The sequence below is a fragment of the Vitis vinifera genome, chromosome 5, assembly GCF_030704535.1.
Source record: "Vitis vinifera cultivar Pinot Noir 40024 chromosome 5, ASM3070453v1".
In the NCBI taxonomy this organism is placed as follows: domain Eukaryota; kingdom Viridiplantae; phylum Streptophyta; class Magnoliopsida; order Vitales; family Vitaceae; genus Vitis; species Vitis vinifera.
The window spans coordinates 4,125,536-4,146,652 of NC_081809.1; the positions used below are offsets into that span (position 1 = coordinate 4,125,536).

Sequence of the window (21,117 nt, forward strand, 5' to 3'; positions counted from 1 at the left end):
TTTTCTTCTGATGCTCCAAGAAATTATGGAGTTGATTACCTGCTTTTCCAAGAGAAATAGGGAAGAATCATACTGCATGCTTGTTCAAGTTAATGCTACTTTATTGAGTGTGAATGAATCATAGAACTTAGGTGAGGTAGAGGGAAGAATTAGGTGGTGTTTGTTTTTTTGGCTTTTTGTTGAAAGCAATTTGTTTTCACATTGTTTGTTTTTCTACTTTTTCATAATTTATTATAAACTTTTTACTAAATATAAAAAACCAAAATATGTAGCTTTTTCTAAATAGAAAAAATAACATATTGGTTTTTCTTTACTTTTTAATATTTAATAGAAATAAAATACTACAAAAACAAACAACCTAATATTTAACATTATTAAGCATTAAGGTTCTATTTAGAATTAAGTAAAAAAACAAACAACACCTTAGTGTGCCTATATATATATATATTATAGGCTATATTTTTTTACATATCTTTCAACGAAGTTGGCATGTTGGATTGCAATTCGGTTTAAATGACTATATGTGGGCAATGCGGGAAGAATACCTCTTAGATCTCCGGAGCTGGTTTTTTAATATATATACTTGGCCCTCTTTTTATTAGGATGGATATTTCATGTAAAAGAGCTAGAGTGGCTTCCAATGAAGGCAAGCTTGGAGGGGCTTCTAGATCAGGGTATAAATGAAGATAAGGATTTTATCATGGAATGTTAGAGGGGTAAATGATAGTGATAAGAGAAAAGTCATTAAGTTTGCATAAAATCCAATAAAGTGGATGTGGTGTGTTTGCAGGAAACTAAAATCAAGGATATGAGTACGGGGATTGTACGCAGTCTTAGGGTGGGAAGACATATTGACTGGAGAGTAATCAACTCTAGGGGGGCAGCTGGAGGTGTTCTGGTGTTTTGGGACAACAGAGTGGTTGAGTTGTTGGAGGTGGAAGAAGGGATGTTTACAGTGTCATGCTAGTTCAAGAATAGTGTGGATGGGCTGAGGTGGGTGTTCACTGGAGTTTATGGGCCGGTATGCAGAAGGGATAGAGAGGTTTTTTGGGAGGAGCTTGGGTCAATAAAAGGGTTATGGAAAGATCCCTGGTGTGTGGGGGGAGACTTCAATATGATCAGATACCCAGAAGAGCGTAAAAGGGGAGGTGGGCTTTCTGCATCAATGAGGAGATTTACAGAAGTGGTGGAGGATTTGGAGCTAAGGGACTATCCTTTATAGGGGGGTCCTTTTACATGGCGAGGTGGGTTAAATAACTAGTCACAGTCTAGGCTCGACAGGTTCTTAGTGACAGATGATTGAGACAGGATGTTCGATGGAGCCGTGCAGGGGATTCTTGCTAGACCAGTCTCTAATTATTTTCCCATGCTACTACAAGGTGGAGGTTTGAAGAGGGGGCCTTCACCGTTCAGATTTGAGAACATGTGGCTGGAGGAAAAAGGGTTCATGGATCAGATGAATAGGTGGTGGGGCAATTTAACTTTTACTGGGTCTTTTAGCTTTGTTCTGGATGCAAAACTAAGAACCTTAAAAGTGTTTTTAAAGACTTGGAATAAAGAAGTTTTTGGTGTTATTGATACTAAGAAGAGAGAAACTCTTAGTCATGTGGAGTACTGGGATGAATTGGAGAAACATTCAACTCTGAGTCTGGAGGATTGCGAAGCAAGGAAGGAGGCTAAGGAGGCTTATAAGACATGGGTGTTGAGGGAAGAAATTTCTTGGAGACAGAGGTCCAGGGAACTGTGGTTGAAGGAAGGGGACAATAATTCCAGATCCTTTCATAGGATGGCGAATGTGCATAGCAGAAGGAACTGGCTGTCCAAGTTGAAAGTGGATGATTGTTGGCATACGGAGGAGATTGACGTAAAAAATAGTGTGGTGGGGGCGTTTAACAAGCTGTATACCAAAGAAGGGGGGTGGCGTCCTAGAGTTGAGGGGCTGCCTTTCATGAGATTAGCTAGCATTGAGGCTGAGGGGCTGGGGGTTCCTTTTGCGGAAGGAGAGGTGTTCGCGGCACTTTCAGATCTAGGAAAGGATAAAGCCCCCGGTCCAGATGACTTCACCATGGCTTTTTGGCTATTCTATTGGGATTTAGTAAAGGTTGAGATAATGGGTTTTTTCAAGGAATTTCATGAGAGGGGCAGATTTGTTAAATCTCTGAATGCAACTTTCCTGGTCTTAGTTCCAAAAAAGGGAGGTGCAGAAGATTTGAAAGATTTCAGACCTATCAGCTTTGTAGGCAGCAGCCTCTACAAGCTGTTGGCCAATAGAATTAAAAAGGTGATGGGGAAAGTGATTTCAGAGTCCCAAAATGCCTTTGTGGAGGGTAGACGGATTTTAGATGCAGTTTTGATTGCAAACGAGGTTGTGGACTCAAGGTTGAAAGACAATGTTGGAGGGGTGTTATGCAAGTTGGACATAGAGAAGGCTTACCACCATGCTAGTTGGAGCTTTTTGTTGGCAGTTTTTAAAAAGATGGGTTTTGGAGAGAGATGGATAAAGTGAATAGATTGGTGCATCTCCACAGTGAAGTTCTCCGTTTTAATTAATGGTTCTCCATCCGGTTTTTTTCGAAACTCGAGGGGGTTGAGACAAGGAGACCCCCTCTCCCCTTACTTGTTTGTGATTGCCATGGAAGTGTTCAACAGTATGCTGAGAAGGGCTATTAGTGGGGGCTATTTGTCCGGGTGGAGGGTGAGAGGTAGGAGGGGTGAGGGGTTGCAAATCTCGCATTTGTTATTCGCGGACGATACGTTGGTTTTTTGTGAGGAGTCTTTAGATCAGATGACTTATCTTAGTTGGCTCCTCATGTGGTTTGAGGCGTGTTTGGGCTTGAGGATTAACTTAGAGAAGAGTGAGATGATCCCGGTGGGGAGGGTGCATAATATTGAGGGATTGTCCTTGGAGTTGGGTTGTAAAGTGGGTGAGCTTCCTTCTTGTTATTTGGGAATGCCTTTAGGGGCAGCCTTCAATTCATTGGCCGTGTGGGATGGGGTTGAAGAGCTTTTTCGCAGAAGGCTTGCTATGTGGAAGATGCAGTATATATCTAAAGGGGGGGAGACTCACCCTAATCAGAAGTACTCTTTCTAGTATGCCTATTTATTTTATGTATATCTTCTATTTGCCAAGAAAAGTGAGGTTGAGATTAGAGAAAATTCAAAGGGATTTTTTGTGGGGTGGGAGAGCTCTTGCCCAAAAACCTCACCTTGTCAGATGGAACTTGGTTTGCTTGGAGAAAAGTAAAGGTGGGCTAGAGGTGAGAAATTTAGCTTTGATGAATAGTGCCCTTTTGTGTAAATGGAATTGGAGGTTTGCTAATGAGAGAGAGGCGTTGTGGAGGCGTGTAATTAGCCGCAAGTATGACGAAGAGGAGGGGGGATGGTGTACTCGGGATGTGATGGAGAGAAACGGAGTTGGGCTTTGGAAAGCAATTAGGAAGAAGTGAGGGCTATTAGATGGCAGGTTAGCTTACCATGTGGGTAATGGGCAAAGAGTGAGATTTTGGAAAGACAAGTGGTGCGGAGATGGGCCACTTTGTGAGTCATTCTCCTCTTTTTTCTCCATGTCCATGTCGAAGAATGCTTGGGTTTCGGAGGTTTGGAACCCCTTTGGAGATGGGGATGGGGATGGTTGGACTCCCCTTTTTGCAAGGGCATTTAATGATTGGGAGATTGATTTGGTGGAGCGTTTGTTGCAGAAGATCCATGCCTTCAGGGTTCAAAGGGAGGAGGAAGATAGAGTGATTTGGACAGCTTCAAATGATGGTGCTTTCTCAGTTAAGTCTCTTTATTCTTTGTTGGAGAGGGGGGACTCTCCTATGTTCCCTAGTGAAAGAATTTGGAGGGCAAGAGTGCCTCCAAAGGTAGCTTTCTTTGCTTGGGAGGCTTCTTGGGGTAAAGTATTAACTCAGGAGCAACTTTAAAGGAGGGGATTCTCTTTGGCAAATAGGTGCTTTCTTTGCCTTTCCGAAGAAGAAACGGTGGATCATCTCTTACTTCATTGTGTCAAGATGCGGGTCCTGTGGAACCTTCTTTTCTCCCTTTTTGGTGTATCTTGAACTCTTTCGTGTACAGTGAAGGAAACCCTTCTTGGTTGGAATGGAGGGTTTGTGGGGAAAAGGCGCAAGAGGGCTTGGCAAATGGCTCATTTTATGTATTTTTTTTGTCAATTTGGAAGGAGAGAAATAGACTAGCGTTCGGGAATGAGGATCTCTCGCTTCAAATGATGAAATATTCTTTTGTATGTAATCTTTGGTCTTGGGTCAGGGGTTCCCTCATAGAGAGTCATTCTTCTCTTGTAAGTTTTGTAGACTGGATAGGCTCCTAGTTAGGAAAGGTGGTGTGTATACTCCCTGTATACTTCGAGGGCACTGGTTTTTGGTGTTTCCTCTTTTCGATTAATATACTTCTTTTTTACTTATAAAAAAAAAAAATATTTCATGTGCAATCAGGGTCATCTGTCAATTTGTGAACTCTCTGCACTCAGATCACGTTGAGGCTGCTGATAGAATTTTATACTCTGGGGAAAAGATGAGAGGCAAAAAATTGAAAAACAAAAGAAGGAATGAAAGGAAGGAAAAAGTAAAGAAAAATGGAAAAATAATTTTGAATTTAATAAATATTTTCCTTAGTCCCCCAATTTCATTTGCCTTTTTAAATAGAAATGAAGAGTTTGAACATGTATAAGTTTTGAGAGGTTTAAAATAATTTTCTTGGTATTTCATTTCCCTCATATTTTCCATCAAATATCAAACCAGGAAATTTTGAGATTCCTTTTTGAGCAGCACCTACCACATGGAGAAGATTTTCTCTAGGTATTGTGCGCTTGTTGGCAAAAAATTTGTGAGTTGTTGAATTAATAAAGTTTTGTGTCCAGTCTGATTTGAGTTTCAAGCACTGGATGCATTTTCTTTAGACTTATGTAGATCAATTTTCAATTGGAGGGATTTGAGTTCATGTGAACTTGTATAATGGATGGATTGCTTAGAACAATATGATGGAACAATCCATTATGATTGATGACATTTATAGAGAGAGTTTTAATATTTGTATGTGTACTCAATTGTATGCTTACCTGGAGGATCTCTAGCATTTTCTCCCGAAGTTTGTTCATATGTAAGAGCATACTTTCTCTTCCTGTCTCCAACCTCTCTCTCCACCTCTCTCCACCTCATCCGTTTACTCTCTCACTCTCAATCTCTTTCGCCCGTGCTCACACACACATGCACTCTAGTGCCCATGGAACTATTGACTCTCTCTTTCTTTGTTACTTGAGCTGGTAAAGCCTGATATTGAACTCCATTAATCACATTCATATTTCTTAGTGTAAATGGAGCCCTAGTGGTTCTTGAACCAACAGTTTTTTGCATTGAAGAGAATTTTTTTTTTTGATGTATATTAAATTCTGATTTAGAGAGGATTGATAATTAAATAGTGGATTTTCTTCTTCTTCTTCTTAAATTTATTTTTTCTGATAGTTTTGTTGTGGGCATTACTAGATTGACAATTTTCTCTAGATTGTTAATCTGATTTTGGTCATCAAACTTTCAAAAACACTTTGAACTATGTCTTGCTTAAGCTAGGATTAGGTTGATATTGCCAAAATCTGAAACACCGAAATAAAGTAGAAAACGGCTGCATACGCTAGATATTTCAAGACTACTCAATGCTTTGGATTCCTGTAAAGTTTTCAACTTAAAAAAAACTTAAATACAATAGTAATGCAATCCTTAAAAAATTGGAAAAAAATAAATCCATTTTGGAGTGTATAATGCATCTAGCCCTGTGTCTTACTGATTTGTGAGCTGCAAATTGTTTTTCTACTGTTTCTAAAAACATACTGAAAATGAGGTAGCTCTGTTTTGCTCTGTGAAGTGGGATATTGATTTTATTTCATTCGACTTCAATTTGAAATGAATATGTGGAGGTATGACTACCCAGTCTACCCATGAACAAATATGGAATGATAGGTGAATTTGATTGTAGGTGAAGTTGATTGCAGGCAGTTCAAGTTTGTACCGACCAATGACAACGTTAGAAAGTGCTATCTAGGGTGATTTAGTTATCATGATCTTGTATATAGAAGAACTGAATAGTAAACGACTCATGTAGCCTAGTCCAAGTACACATATAGTCCACCTTAACTTGGTATTGACTCCGGTAGAAGGATAGGCTTAGGAACTTAATGTGGAACCTCTCTGTTGCCTACTGGTTTTACAGGGCAAATTTCATGTAAATCAGCATCTGGGTATTCGTTGATGTTTTGTCATCATGGATTTCACTAGCTCATTATTGATTGTGTGTTCAGCTTTGATTCTTAAGAAGCTTCCTTGGCTCAGAAGGCTCCCATCCTTCTTGTAGAGCGCAGAGGAGTTATAAGAGTGTAGATTGCTGTTGAAGGTAAATCTGTAATAGCAGGATGAGATTATCTATTTATTGTTTTGGTTGTTGATAAACATGCAATTGGAGGTGAGATTTTCCGGTTATTGTTTTGGTGATCGATAAACATGCAATTGGAGTGTCCGGCTCTATTTGCATTTGGGTGAGTTTTAAGATATATTAGCCATCATAGTAGAAGCTGCTTATCAAATGGCTGGTTCTAGTGTCACTTCATCACCAGCACTACACCAAGTTTTTACGGGGTTGGGGCCGTTGGGCCTGGTCAAATTCCAGTTACGTTGAGGTCACAGAGTCATTATGGGAGAAGCATGCTTTTTTTCAACATAGACTGTTAAATGGATATGGGAAAGGGGTGTTTTTCCAGCAGTGTTGGAGAATCAAATCCAGGGCGAAGAGAACCAATGAAATATTTTAGTCTTGGAAATTTATGAAGAACAGCAAATGCCTATACATAAAACATCCTTTGAGGATTGGATGGTTCTTTAAAATTTAAATGATGTGGGCTGCGAGCATCCTGCGATGGTACTTAAAATAACTTTGGGCTGCTGTCATTCCTATTGTTTTACCCAGCGACATCCTTAAATTCTAAATGCTCCTAGCCCCTGCTCTACCCTACTTGGTGCAACTAGTACTTAATTAATTTGAGTTTCAGAAACTCCCCGGAAATCAAAGGAACCTAAGCCCTGCATCCTTGTCTAAATACTTGAGGCCTTCCAGATAGCTGATTGAGCTGTTCCATTGACGTGGTGTAGGCGACATATTGAGGCGCCCAGCCTGGAGAAAAAAAAATGAGCATGGGCTTTTCATTAGAAAGAAAGGGGTAATCGCTAAAGGGGAGTGTTGAGGTGAGGGTGATGACGTGGTGAGATACTGCCGACAGGCGTACGAGCGCAGTAGCCCAACTGTCGTTAAACATGCTGGTGTGGGAATGGAAATGGTGAGTCAGATGGACATGATTGAAATATGGAATAAGCGGAGAAGAGGGCAGAGGGGGCCTCCCATGGATGAAAAGGGCGTATGGCCAAGTCAGCTTATACACCTTTCCCACACAACCACTTCTGTTATTTGAAATGACTAATGAGGTGAGATGACATTTGACAATTCATCCATAAGCATACCATACCATATTATTATTACTTATTTTAATTTAACCATCATCACTGATTCTATTCCCATTCCCCTGCACTAGTGCACCACTCTCTCTGTTTCTCAGCTTGCTGCTTTGCTTTGCCTCTTCGACACTCGTCCCTCCGAAAAGGGTGAATCTAACTTTTTTTTTTTCTTTGCTTTCCTTCAACAGTTTGAATAGTGCGTTGGAAACAGGCAAGCAGCGTAGAACATGAATTTTGATTTTTCTTTTTAATAATAATTATTTTATAAACATAGTAATGGTGTACACCATCTAAAATCTAATAATTCCTGATTTTACCAATAATTAATTATGTCTTGTGTTACCCTATACAAGGGCTTATCTGGGAGCTCCATTTTTTTTTCCCATTTGAATCCGGTAGAAGATTTATCGAATCATAGGAGTTGTCACAGCTGGTATTTTGCATGGAGTAAGGCTTCAAGTCTGGCCTCCGGATCACACGAGGATTCAATTCCTTAATAAATTGAAGATTGGGCATGTGGGTAGGACTAGGAGCCATTGATGTGCAAGTTGAAAAAGTCCAAACTTCAAAACCCGTGCCCAATAGGCTTAGAAAAATCAAAATAAAATGAAGTCGCTCGTTGACTATTTGTAATACATTTAATCTAACCCCACATTCTCAGCATGGTTTGACGAATTATTTCCATTTACACGACCCAACGGTCCCAACTTGCTCTTTTCCTATTAGTTTTTACACGAAGCAATCTGCGAAAGTGGTAGAATCCTTTCAAGTCACTCTTGTCACAGGCTCCTTTTGACAACTCATTTTAACAAAGAATCATATGATCATGCCACACATTTGCCCTTTTCCAACGACTCCACAAATTTCCCTGCACATTTGCAATTGTAGGCTTGTAGCAGCCAACATATACTTTTTTTAATGAGCACATCTTTCTCGGGTATGATGAGATAAGGATTGGAACTTCCATTATAAAATTTACAAAACCCATGGCCAAGGCTCCACTGCACCAATCCATTCCACAACACCCTTGATTGAGGTCCTCCGTCCAAGTTAGAAATTTTCTCAAATGGGTATGGTCTCCTTATTCAACCACCCCCAATTCCCTAAATAATCAGTGGAATCTTCAATGGGTCACTTCCTTTTTTGCCCAAAAACAAAAAAGTATTCAAATCAAATGCCAACTACATCATTAATTCGCCAACATCCGTCTCATTGATTGGGATTATGGACCGACCACGTCCTTGCAACTTCCAAGGAAAATGATGTGATCAAGGGGTCCATCACTTCCCCAAGATGGTGGCCAATTGGAGCATATCTTATTCCCATTTGGAATAGGTTTAATCAAATTTTCAGTAGGTAGGTGGCTTTTTAGGGTGTTTGGTAGCAAGTGTGACTTGGCACAGACACTTACCCTCATACTGTATCCACAAAGTGTCCAAACACCAGGCAATTAAACAAAAGTAGACTTTGACTGAGCCAAATAATTAGGATTAGTGATGGAAAGTAAAGCACCTTTTGTTGCACAACACAGCCTTATATTTACTTCTGAAATCTTCTAATCCTTTTTTTTTTTTTTTTTTTTTTTTGGCCTTTTGCTTTGCCTTTACCCCTTTCTACTATCCTACTTATCCATTGGTTTCCAAAGCTTGGCACTTTTTCTTCATCCACCATTGAGAAAAATAAACGATGAGGGGTCCATTCTCCATATCCATAAAGCCAATGCTCATTCAATGGTTGGAGAATAGGATTTTAATTTGGTGGGAAGTCCAATACTACCAAATTTATTACTTTGATTTTTCTTTTTCCTTTTATTTATTTATTTTTTGTGGGGGCCGATCACCCATAACAGACCTTCTTGGATATGTTTACACAATCATAGTCCATGTGATGTGATTTTTTTCTCCCTTCCCCCTTTTTGATTTTTGGTTTTGATGTGTGGAAACCCTGAATCTTTTATTGGACTTTGAAAATTCTATGCATGATATTTGATTAGCAAAATAGAATTTTGATTGCATTCCGTCGATAGTTGATTATCATTTTCAGTAGGATAAGTTATGGTTGGACTAAGTTGTTCCAAAAACCAAATCAGAACCACAAAATATTTTCCAAGTGAAAAATCAGGCCATCAAATTTGAAATACAAGGAAACGTGGGAATAGAAGAAGTGAAAGAGAATGAGAATGAGGTTGAGGTTGATGTGTTGAAAACAATGGGGAGGAGCTGATTCATGGAATCATATGGAGCTATGTGTCTCCACCCCATGTGGAAAAGTCCACGCTTATTTTTGAGTTGGCCACCTCCATCATCCTCGTTTTCCTCGTATGCAATCTCTTTGTCTTCCTTGTCCCTTTCTCCTATGTGTTCTATTTTATTTTTTGACAATGACTTTTCCAATTTGTTTTGGAGCTCCCCCGACTCTTTTTTTTTTTTTTTCTTCATTTAAATTAAGTATAATTGTTTTACTAAAAAATGTATAAATATGGATCGGATTTTAACCGTGACTTATTGTTGTTAGCTAAAAAAGATCAAATCTTTTATGATATTAGATATCAAATTCATTTCTAAAGTCATCCATCAAGTGATATGTTTTTAAAACCATTATTCAAATCGAGCGATAATGTTACCCCTAAAAGAATATTTATGTGAATTCAGATGAAATGTGTACAATAATATATGGTATAAAGCAATAAATTTTAATTGATTTAAATAGAAAATAAAATTAAAGATAAACAGTAAAATGCGATGTCATATTAAATAGAAAAATATTAACATACCGAATCGATACATATTGAATTCTCCATTTCAACCATTAGATGAGTGTGATAAAATATTAGTCATTGGATTATGAAATATACAAATGAAATCAAGATACAAGATATACAAAATTATACGAGATGAAGTTGTTTACGTGTCATCATTTGATTAGTGAAGTCTTTTCAATATCTTAAAAAAAAAAAGTAAATCTTAACAACTTAAATTATAATATAAATGATCGGTAATGTTTTCTATTTATGGACATGTAATACAAATATGCTTAATTTTATTAAAAGAATTACTAGATTTTATCCCAAAAGAGGAGATAGGAAAAGTACTCCTCTTCTCAACATTGGCCCAATCCATTGACTTGATCCCAACTCTCCATTTGAGGAAAAAGAAAAAAAAAAATGGTTTGTGATCCACAGAACCCAATTAAACAAGACAAACCCAGGTGGTGTTCCATCATTTGATCCCAAATCAAGACACTTTCACTACTAGAAATCAGTGCTACATACTTTCTGATGATCCAAACAGTGGGCACCTCAAGGTTGGATTTTGTGTCATTTTTGGTCTCATATTTTTGGATCCACGAGATCTTCTGAGTAGGCCCCCATAGGCAGACATGTAGTATGCAAATATTAATCTATAAATTAAACCATAAATAAATGAGATAGAGAATCAAACATGTCCCCAGAAAGCGGAGATATCAGTCCAAACTTCATCCAAAACATGGCCAAAAGTAAACCCTAGAATGCATCACAAGTCGCCAAGAAACAAAGGACAAAGATGATGAAAATAAAAAATAAAAATAAAATGCAAAGTCAAAGCAAAACCCCAAAGAAACCCAAAAAAAAAAAAAAAAAAAAGGAAGCCAAACCAATGCCATTTTCATGGGCTATTGAGTTCATTGGTCTTGAATTGGCAACCTCCAAAAACAGATAGATACTTTATGATTATCATATGAATGGTGGGTCCCCTCTACTTCCCATAGCCGGCCCCCACTCTTAGATTTCCCCTCAAGCGAGACTGCAGCTATGCTTCATGGTAGAAAAGAGTGGCTTGAGTTTTTCTCCCTTGAATACACACATTGGAAAGGATAATATTCTACTTGCTTACAAATGAATGGTCCACCCTAAATATTTTATGGGCGATCCATGTTGAGATGACTTGAAATCATTTATCTAAATCTCCAAAGTAAACACATCCTCTTTAGAGTCAATCATAAGTACCCTTCATTGCAAATAATAGTCCAAAGCCAAGAAAATCGGATCGTAAAAATCAAATAAGAAAAAAGAAAAATGCTACCTCAAATCATGACTTGACATTTGCACTACTACAACAACATTGATTTCGATTTCTACTTCAAATATTTATATGATAATCCTTGTATTTATCAAAAAGCAAGAAGGGTATTTTGGAAAAACAAACCCCATTTGAGGTTTTTCCCACACAAGGTAAGGGTGAGGTGACATTTTTGACCATATTCCCTAATCATTGTACCATGAAATGAAAAATGCTCAATTATTTAAATATGATGCCAAATTATTATTATTAATAATTTGTTTTGGCCTAGGCAAATATGTTTAGTGACTAGGATGGAAAGAAAGAACCGTTATGGTAGAATTTGTTATGGTAAGGACACTTTTTTTTTTCCTTTGAATTTCCTAGATATTTTTCTTTTTTAATTACCCTGATACAAGTACTTAATAGAATTCAATGCTTTATAAAATTCAACTTTCTCTCTCCAAGCTCCTCTGTTTCTCTCTCTTTTTTCCAAGAATCTAGTGCCAGTAATGAGGTCGTGATTGCATCTCCATTATCTCGGCTGCCGGAAACCGCCGCTTCTCCCGCCTCCGGCGTGAATTCCGGTTCATTCCCGGTTAGCACAATTCCTCTGTTTCCATGTATGTTATGGATATTCATTCATATTCAAGCTCTCTCTGCGTTTACTCGTCTGTCGCTCAGCCATTTCATTCGTAGTTTGTTTTCCGTTTTTCCTTTTTCCTTTTTGTTCATTGGTGTCATATCTTTTGTTGAGTCGTATGAACCGCCTCAATCTTGAATCCCCAGTTCATTTTTCAACTTGGGTGTTGATTTATTTATTTATTTGTTAATATTTTTGGCTTTTTTTGATTTGTGTTCTTGGTGTTTTCATGAATGGGATTGATGTAACAGTTTTGGGCTGATCAAACTGGTGTTTTTGACAGCCTGGAGAGGAGATTTCTGGGTTGCGGTTCAAATGGAGAAAATGTTGTTTCTGAGGATTCTTTGGGTGGTCATGGTTTTGATAATTGGAGTAGTTTTGGGGGGTGATGGACAGTCAGTGGAGGGGAGGCCTCATAGAATTCTTCTGGATACGGATGTGGATACTGATGATTTCTTCGCTATCTTGTACCTCTTGAAGCTTAACAGATCAGAGTTTGATTTGCAGGTTCATCATCTTTCATTGTTGTAGCTCTTCTTATGGTTGGTGTGGTTTGTTTTTGTCTTCATCATTACTATAGTCATAGTTGTCATCATTTTTGCTATTATTACTATTGGACTTCTTTTGATTGTGCTTCTTTTGAATGCTCTTTTGATGTTCAATTCCATGATTCATCTCATTGAATCCAATTTGTACCTGTCCTCACTTCTCCCTTTTGAAGCATCCAAAAGTTGTGCTCAAGTTAAAGTTTGTTGAAATGTTTTTTTTTTTTTTTTTGATTTTTTGTTTTTGTTTTAATTTGGTGGACTTGGATGGAAGAGAGAAGGGTATTTGTTTTTGAGTCAACTCATATGGATGGCTGCTTTGTAAGAAAGTTGTACCACAGGCCTCTTTTGAGCCTTTTGAGACATTTTTTTATTAGGCCATTAGATCTTCAAAGCATAATTAATTAACCATTTTGTTGTTTGCTCTTGGAATTCTCTTGGCAAAATGTACCTTTAGGGACCTGCTGATTGGGGATTTGAATTACTCAGATTGACCATTTTAGCTTTTCAACATAGTTTGTTTTCGGGAAATTCCTTACTACTAAAGGAGGATGCCCACTTCTGTGTCCTGATTCGTTGCTTTATGCATCAAGCCATGTCTATGATTTTGGACTTAATCGTAATTTGTAACCTTGGTTGTTACCTAATTGCAGGCGATCACTATCAACACAAATGCATGGACTAATGCGGGGCATGCTGTGAATCAAGTCTATGACTTGCTTTATATGATGGGTCGTGATGATATCCCTGTTGGAGTGGGAGGTGAGGGTGGAATTCGTGAAGATGGTACCATACTTCCCAATGTTGGTGGATATCTTCCTATAATCGAACAGGTTCAAATTAAGGAGTACCATGTCTTCTTCTCTTAAGATTAGCATGCATGGTGTCTCACATTGGCTAAAACTCCATGTTGGGTCACATGTCCTTGATTTTCCCAGTGATTCTAATACTTTAAGATCTTCATAACAGGGACTTACAACAACAGGAGGTTGTAGATATAGACAAGCTATTCCTAAAGGTCGTTATGGAGGGATACTAGATATTGATTCAAATTATGGAATCCGAAAGGCTTTCCTTCCACAGGTATGAAACCTTATGACCATCACATCCTCTTGTGAAGCTTCTGTTGATTAAAGGTGTAAATTTTGGACTTGTAAATGGATTAATGTAGGGCATGGCAACTAGAGTGGCTTTGTGACAAGGTAATGAGATCAGAGTGACAACTGAGTAGAAGAGTAGACTTTTTCCGTGGTCAAGCAGCAAATTGGTTGTTTTTTTTTCCTCATGAGTTGTTTCTTGATTTCTAGACCGGTTATCTGCTTCTCTAAACCTGATTAGATCATGGTTGGTTGCTAGATCGATTTGTTCAAATGTTGCTCCAAGCAATTGTTAGCCATTGGTCTTTCAGTATCGAGAATAATTGATTTGATAGGTACATCACATTATTAAGTATAAAAGAGTTTTGTATATAAAGGGTTTTGTCATTGATATATAAATGGGGTTTGATTATTTCTTCTCTTTTATGTCCTAATGGTTCTCGGTTCTAATCCAGGGAGCCTGGAACTGAATCAGGGAACTTTGTGGGTGCAGGCTATTGTCTGAACCTCAATGGCAGTGAATCCCATTTACATTGACATATGAGCTCTTTTCTTTATCCTTTTTGATCAAATTATTTAGCCCACCCTGATTAGCCAAGATTAAGGCTTTTTTTTGTTGTCCAGCTGGTGATATTATTTGTATATAGCTCATAAATTTGTTGATGAAATCAGGGGAGCAGGAAATATCATCCTCTTCAACAGCCTACTGCTCAGCAAGTGATGATTGACACTATATCTTCAGGCCCCATTAATGTATTTGTTATAGGAGGACATACAAATTTTGCCATTTTTCTTATGAATAATCCACATCTAAAGAAAAATATCAAGCACATTTATGTCATGGGTGGCGGCGTAAGGTCAAAGAATCCAACTGGTTGTTGCCCAAAAAATGCCAGTTCAACGTGCAAGCCTCGACAGTGTGGTGACCCTGGTAATTTGTTCACGGGCTACACTAGTAATCCATATGCAGAATTCAATATTTTTGGAGACCCGTTTGCTGCATACCTGGTAGGGCAGTTGTTTATATGTTTGTAGTACCATTTATAAATTTAACAGTCTTTTATAAGCTAAAACATCTGCATTTAGCAGTAACATTTCTTTTTTCTTTAATTGCAGGTACTGCATTCTGGAATTCCACTCACCCTTGTTCCCCTGGATGCAACAAACACCATCCCCATAGACGAGGAATTTTTTGATGCATTTGATCAGAACCAGAAAACATATGAGGCACAATATTGCTTCAAATCCTTGAAAATGACTCGAGATACTTGGTTTGATGACCAATACTACACGGTAATTTCTTAAGAGTACTTCACAATTCTCATCTTTGTATGCTACCAAAAACCTTTCCACATAAAAACCTTAAGTTTTGTTTTCTGTTTTGGCCTCTCTGTCAGATTGTCTTAGGGACATTTTCTTTGTCTCTCTATTTTTTATGCTTTGAAGGATATCTTTTTGGTCTATGTCACAATGAAACCATTGTTTCTCATACCTATATATTCGATTATGCTAGTTTTCAGATACATTAGAATGTGTTAATAACTACAATTTGAACTTCTTGCAGAGCTATTTCATGTGGGACTCCTTTACATCAGGTATAGCAACCTCAATCATGCGTCACTCACAGAAGAACCATCATGGGGAAAATGAGTTTGCTGAAATGGAGTATATGAACATTACTGTTGTTACTTCAAACAAACCTTATGGAATATCTGATGGCTCAAATCCTTTCTTTGATGGCCTCAAAATTCCCAAGTTCAATCTAAAGAAAGGCGGAGTGCATAGTGGACATGTCCAGAAGAGTCTTCAAGACCCATTTTGCCTTACAGAAAATGGGAAAGGGAGATGTAAGGTAGCTGCTTTCTCTTTCTGGTGACATTCAGAAAACAAATTCTTCTTAGAAATTGCCTAAAATTGTGGGGAGCTCCTCACCTTTTTATTGGCATATTTCATCCACCATCTAATCCAATGGAAATTAATCAGGATGGTTATACAATGGAGGTAACCGGTCCAGAAGGGGTGCGTGTTCTTGTTGCTACAAAAGCAAAACCTAACCAGGATGCTAAAAGTCCACTTGAAAGAGAATTTTATAAGAGCTTTTTGGATGTAAGTTTTTGTATTTGTGTTTGGTTTTGTTTTTCAAGAACTGAGATTTTTTTGCAGTTTGCTATCCATATCTCCTGAGTCTTAATATTAAGCTTGGGTTAGAGGCATGTGAGGATAACACTATTTCTTTTGTGGCAAACAGGTTCTAAACAGCCCTGAGCAAAGTGGGAGGTTTAATTTTACAAACCAATTTCCTTATTTCAAAGAAGTTTTCTATAAACCAGATTTTGGAAAAAAGAAACTGGGGAAAAATGTCATCTTTGATATGGATATGAGTGCGGGAGATTTTCTAGCTTTGTTCTTTCTACTAAAAGTGCCAGTTGAAGTGATCAACCTCAAGGTAAGATTGGCCTTCCATTTTTCCTAGTTTCGATGTTTTGCAATATTAGCAGTCCAATTTAAATCTCGCGAACTTGATAATATTTTGCATGAATTAGATGTCACTTGAATGAAAATGGCAACTAGTACCTTCCAATTCAAATATTTGTTTTGATGTTCATTGTCTATATCTCATTTCATCCAGGCAATTTTAGTAAGTCCAACTGGCTGGGCAAATGCTGCAACCATAGATATAATCTATGATTTACTGCATATGATGGGGCGTGATGACATTCCTGTTGGTCTAGGAGACGTATATGCAATGAACCAGTCTGATCCAATCTTCTCTTCTGTTGGAGACTGCAAGTATGTCAAGGCCATCCCACATGGCAGTGGCGGATTTCTAGACTCTGATACTCTCTATGGGTTTGCTCGTCATTTGCCCAGAAGCCCAAGAAGGTATTAACCACTCCTGCTATTTTCTTCATTGTAAATGCATTAAAACCCCATTCCAATATTTAATGCATTACTTCACCCACACTGACACTCACTGGAGTCTGTCGGTAGGAGTAGAATTTATTTTTGTGGGATACTCTTTGAGATATCTACTTGAGTACTGGAAAAAATTAGGCTAAAGTGTTGACTTTTCTTCCAGGTACACTGCAGAGAACTCTGTAAAATTTGGAGCTCCTCGAGATACTGATCACCCTGAACTCAGACAACCACTAGCATTGGACGTATGGGATTCTGTATTGAAAACACTAGATTCAGGATCCAAGATTACCATATTGACAAATGGACCCCTGACTACGTTAGCGAATATTATTCTCTCGAGGAAAAACACTACCTCTCTTATTCAGGTAACTGGCTAGGTATATATACTCTTGGTGGTTTGGTCATGGTAGCTAACAGACTTGGAAGAATTTGAGTTAGATGAGCGATCTGAAAATTTTGGATTAATGTGTTCTTACAAAGGAAATCTTTGTCACTGTATCTGCATTAATTGATATTTATATTGTAAGTTTCATTGCAGGATGTGTATGTAGTTGGAGGGCACATCAGCCATGGTGGCACAATGAAAGGAAATGTCTTCTCTGTTCCTTTAAATGAACATGCAGAACTGAACTTGTATCTTGACCCTTTTGCTGCAAAGACTGTGTTCGAATCTGATCTTGACATAAAGCTCATCCCACTTAGAGCCCAGCGTAGAGTGAGTTCGTTTCCTAAGATTATAGAAAGGTTGTGCCAGACCAAGAAGACACCTGAAGCTCTGTTTGCTCGTCGTTTGCTGTCAACGCTGCACCATTTGCAAGAAAAGCATCATAGATATCGACATATGGTAAGCTTTTGTATCTTGTAAGCTCTTTGGGTAGTGGGATAATTTTCAAAAAAAAAAAAAAAAACCATCTTCTGCAACTTAGAACACTGAATGTATATCTTCTGCAGCATACATTCTTGGGGGAAATTCTTGGTGCAGTAGTCTTGGCTGATGACCATTCTTTCCTGAATGCTACCTTTAAGTCAAAGCCCATCAAACTCTATGCAACTGGAGATGAATCCATGGATGGGCAACTTGCTATAGATGAAAAACAAGGTAAATTAGTCAAACTATTGAGAAGGGTGAACCCGAAGGCGTATTATGATCTCCTTGCAAATCGACTTGGTGATAAAAAGCAGTCTGCTGTGATAGCAAGCTTTGAAGAACAGAAAAGAATTTGGACTACACCTCCAAATCGAACTGAAACCAGTAGTTGAAGGCCTTGGGGAAATGGGCAAAAGTTTCTGTGACAATAGAAATTGATTCTTTTTCTTGTTGACAGACCACATATTTCATTTGTATTGCTTATTTGATTCAAAGCAGAAACTTTCTGTAGATGAACATTCAAATAAAAACAGTCATTCTGCTCTCTTTCAGTTGAGTGAAAGCAAAACAACAAAAATCCAATGACAAACGAGACTTTAGTAGCCATTGAAAACTTTCCCTTGTTAGAGTTAAATGCTCGTAATCTCATAGTACGTGATTGTGATATCTGATATCGAATTGGGAAAAAAAGTCCATAATATAATATATGTGTAAGTTTTTTTTAATCACGTAGATATGTTTTAAAACCATGAGAACTCCTTAACTCAAAGTGGATGATATACACATGGGAGGTAACGGATCATTACAAATAGTATTAGATGTATAAAACAATCGAGTTATTCGACCATCAAGAGTGTCGGTCTATTTAGCCTAAAAATTGTATAAAACATGATGATGGTACCATGTCTAGTTTACATATGATCGTGTCAACATAGACTATATATGTATGAACTTTTTTTAACCATAAACATGTGTGAGTTTTTTTTTTGGGGGGGTCTTGATCCTCCATGCTAATACAACTCTAGGCAGAACAGGTTTTTGGACGCTTGTGGAAACGTTACCTACACAATGGCCTGAAATGGGAAGGAAAAATATTCTGATAAAGACGTGACATATCGCCCGCAATAAGAAGTGAAAATGTTATGATAAAGACGTTCTTCCATGGTGTCATCTCATTGCTCAGGCATATGCCTAAACTTTGGAAATCTTGAGACCATTATGCCTTAGAAATCTGCCAAGACAATATCTTATAGTGCAATAATAGCATGTAGACTATTGCCGCTTAGTTGATTGAATCATGCTATGAGATGATCTTCTTTAATATATTTTCACCATTCACATTTGAGAAGTCCTAGTCAACTATATATTTTACTTAACACTAATTTCAGTTAAGCATCCACTTACAAGCACATCATTCTCATTTATGTGCCACGCTCTTCCACTCCTTTGGGGACACGGTACCTTACTACTTTAAGAAATTTAATTATTAAATGTAGGGATGTGTGGAAGGAATGACAGATGTGGTTAAAAGATACAAGTCAAACTAGAATTAAATGGGAAAAAGGCAATGCTTTATGCTAAGAAAATGTAACCATGAAAAGTGAGTCACTCTCATCATGATGTATTTAATGTGAAATGATCCTTCTCAGATATGCTTACCACGATTGGTATAAAGTTAAACTATTACATAATGGATGTTTGAACTATACACTAATTTTGTAATAAATATTCATTTATGTTGCCAATAACAAATAGTAATTCAAGCGACACGATTCCATCTAGTGAAAAGCTATGAAGCAATAGTAATCCTCCCTTAGAGTTAGGTAAATACTATCATCCATTTGTTAAAACTTTGAATGGAAAGGGGTCATCCTACCCTAACATTTTGTATTTGCAAAAAAGCAAGTAGAGAGAATCTCAAAAAGCAACCTAAAAGGTTAGCAAAAGTGAAACAAATTGGTGTCATCCATGGAAAGCATAAAAGGGCCACCTAGTTGGCGACTTTTCGCAACCTTTTAGAATTTAAGAGTAGTTAGAGGATATAGATGGAAGATTCGCTTGTGAAAGTGAAGAATTGCTCTAAAAAATACAAGAGCTATCCAAAAAAAAAAAGGTTTTAAGAGAATGCACAACTAAGAGGAGAATTAAATGATGTTGGTTGACACTCTAACCTTCAATCTTCTCAAAGAAACAAAATTTAGAAAAATGATTAGTGGCAAAGAAAGGGATGAGAGTTGGACTTTGTCAACTTAAACTGATCTCAACTTACTCACTACCCCATGATTGTTGCACGCCAACATGACCTAGATTAACTAAACAACATTCATTGTTGCAAGCCAACATGACCTAAATTAACTAAACAACATTCATTGTTGCAAGCCTTGGAGCCTATGATAGCATAAGCTATTTGGGGAATCACTTCCACTACCTTCACTTAGAATATCCTATTAGGGGAAGTCCCTAAAGGGTTTGTTACTCTCCAGTTGAACATGTCTAATGGAATTGGCAACCCCTTTAAACTTTTGCTACAATTGAGATAGATGATGATATTAGCATAAGATAATGATCCATTGTTGTGAAAAGTATACTTTTCTAGCCTACAAGGGCTAGCACTAATATGATTTCACCAACTCTTGCCTAAGACAATTTTGAGCTTCAAAGGCTTAGGTGTATTCACTACTCAATACATAGAATCTATTTGACAACTGAAAGGATTAGAAGCATTATTCCAAGGATGGAAAGTTAGGGGAGAATTAATATGTGTACATCTAAAGGTTTAGAATTAAACTTTCCTAGGTTCAAAGATGTAAGACCTAAGTTGTAGTCATGATTCAAAGAATGATTATTTGGCCTCTTTAGATTCCTCTCCAAATCACCACCAAACACTATCAAGTGCTAATTTTCAAAGGCCATAAAATATGTCATACTCGTGGAAGAAGGAAATCAAGAAAACTAGCTCAATAGTGACTCATCTCATTAAAGAATCATCGAACTAAGCTCCTTACTCGATTGGGAACAAGAGAAAAGAAAATCATGCTAAGAAGCCAAAAAAGAAAATTGTACTTTTGAACCCTATTGAGAAGGTTGTTCTTCTCCGTCCTACACACCATTAAATGTTTCTCATTGACATATCCTAAAGGAAATTAGAACCCTTAGTATTTTTGCCCACCAGTACCATTGCCAGCAAGGGCAGTGGAGTGTCATTCCAATAAATATTGTGATTATCATGAGAATCAAAGGCATGAGAATGACAAGTATCAAAATTTAAAGTGATATGTTGAAGAGTTGATCAAATATAGAAAGCTAGATGAGCTTGCTAACAAAAAGGAACTCAACGAGGACAAAAATAATATAAAGAAGAAAGTTTACCTTTGTTACCAAAGAAGATACCTCCAAATATTATCACCACTAACTATAATGGTAGAAAATCGTTAGAGACGGGAAATTAGAGAATTAAGGCAAAAAAAAAAAATGTAAGCTATAAGAAAGTGGATGAC

At 37.6% G+C, this 21,117-nt stretch overlaps 1 protein-coding gene across 8 annotated transcripts; it reads left to right on the forward strand.

Moving 5' to 3' along the window:
• The first annotated feature begins 11,952 nt into the window (after nucleotides 1-11,952).
• Nucleotides 11,953-18,166, forward strand: LOC100263026 (nucleoside hydrolase 3). 8 transcript variants are annotated; one of them, XM_010651514.3, is made up of 13 exons: nucleotides 11,953-12,171; nucleotides 12,475-12,698; nucleotides 13,390-13,569; nucleotides 13,706-13,819; nucleotides 14,506-14,841; nucleotides 14,950-15,126; nucleotides 15,398-15,685; nucleotides 15,817-15,939; nucleotides 16,082-16,279; nucleotides 16,463-16,716; nucleotides 16,913-17,117; nucleotides 17,291-17,596; nucleotides 17,704-18,166. In XM_010651514.3, the coding sequence occupies exons 2-13, from the start codon at nucleotides 12,507-12,509 to the stop codon at nucleotides 18,010-18,012; spliced, it is 2,682 nt and encodes an 893-aa protein (XP_010649816.1). In that variant the 5' UTR covers nucleotides 11,953-12,171; nucleotides 12,475-12,506; the 3' UTR covers nucleotides 18,013-18,166. The 8 variants fall into 8 exon arrangements, with proteins under 8 accessions (XP_010649816.1, XP_010649815.1, XP_010649817.1 ...); XM_010651513.3 differs by having other exon boundaries at nucleotides 11,981-12,146; XM_010651515.3 differs by having other exon boundaries at nucleotides 11,992-12,171; nucleotides 12,443-12,698.
• The last annotated feature ends 2,951 nt before the right edge of the window (nucleotides 18,167-21,117 follow it).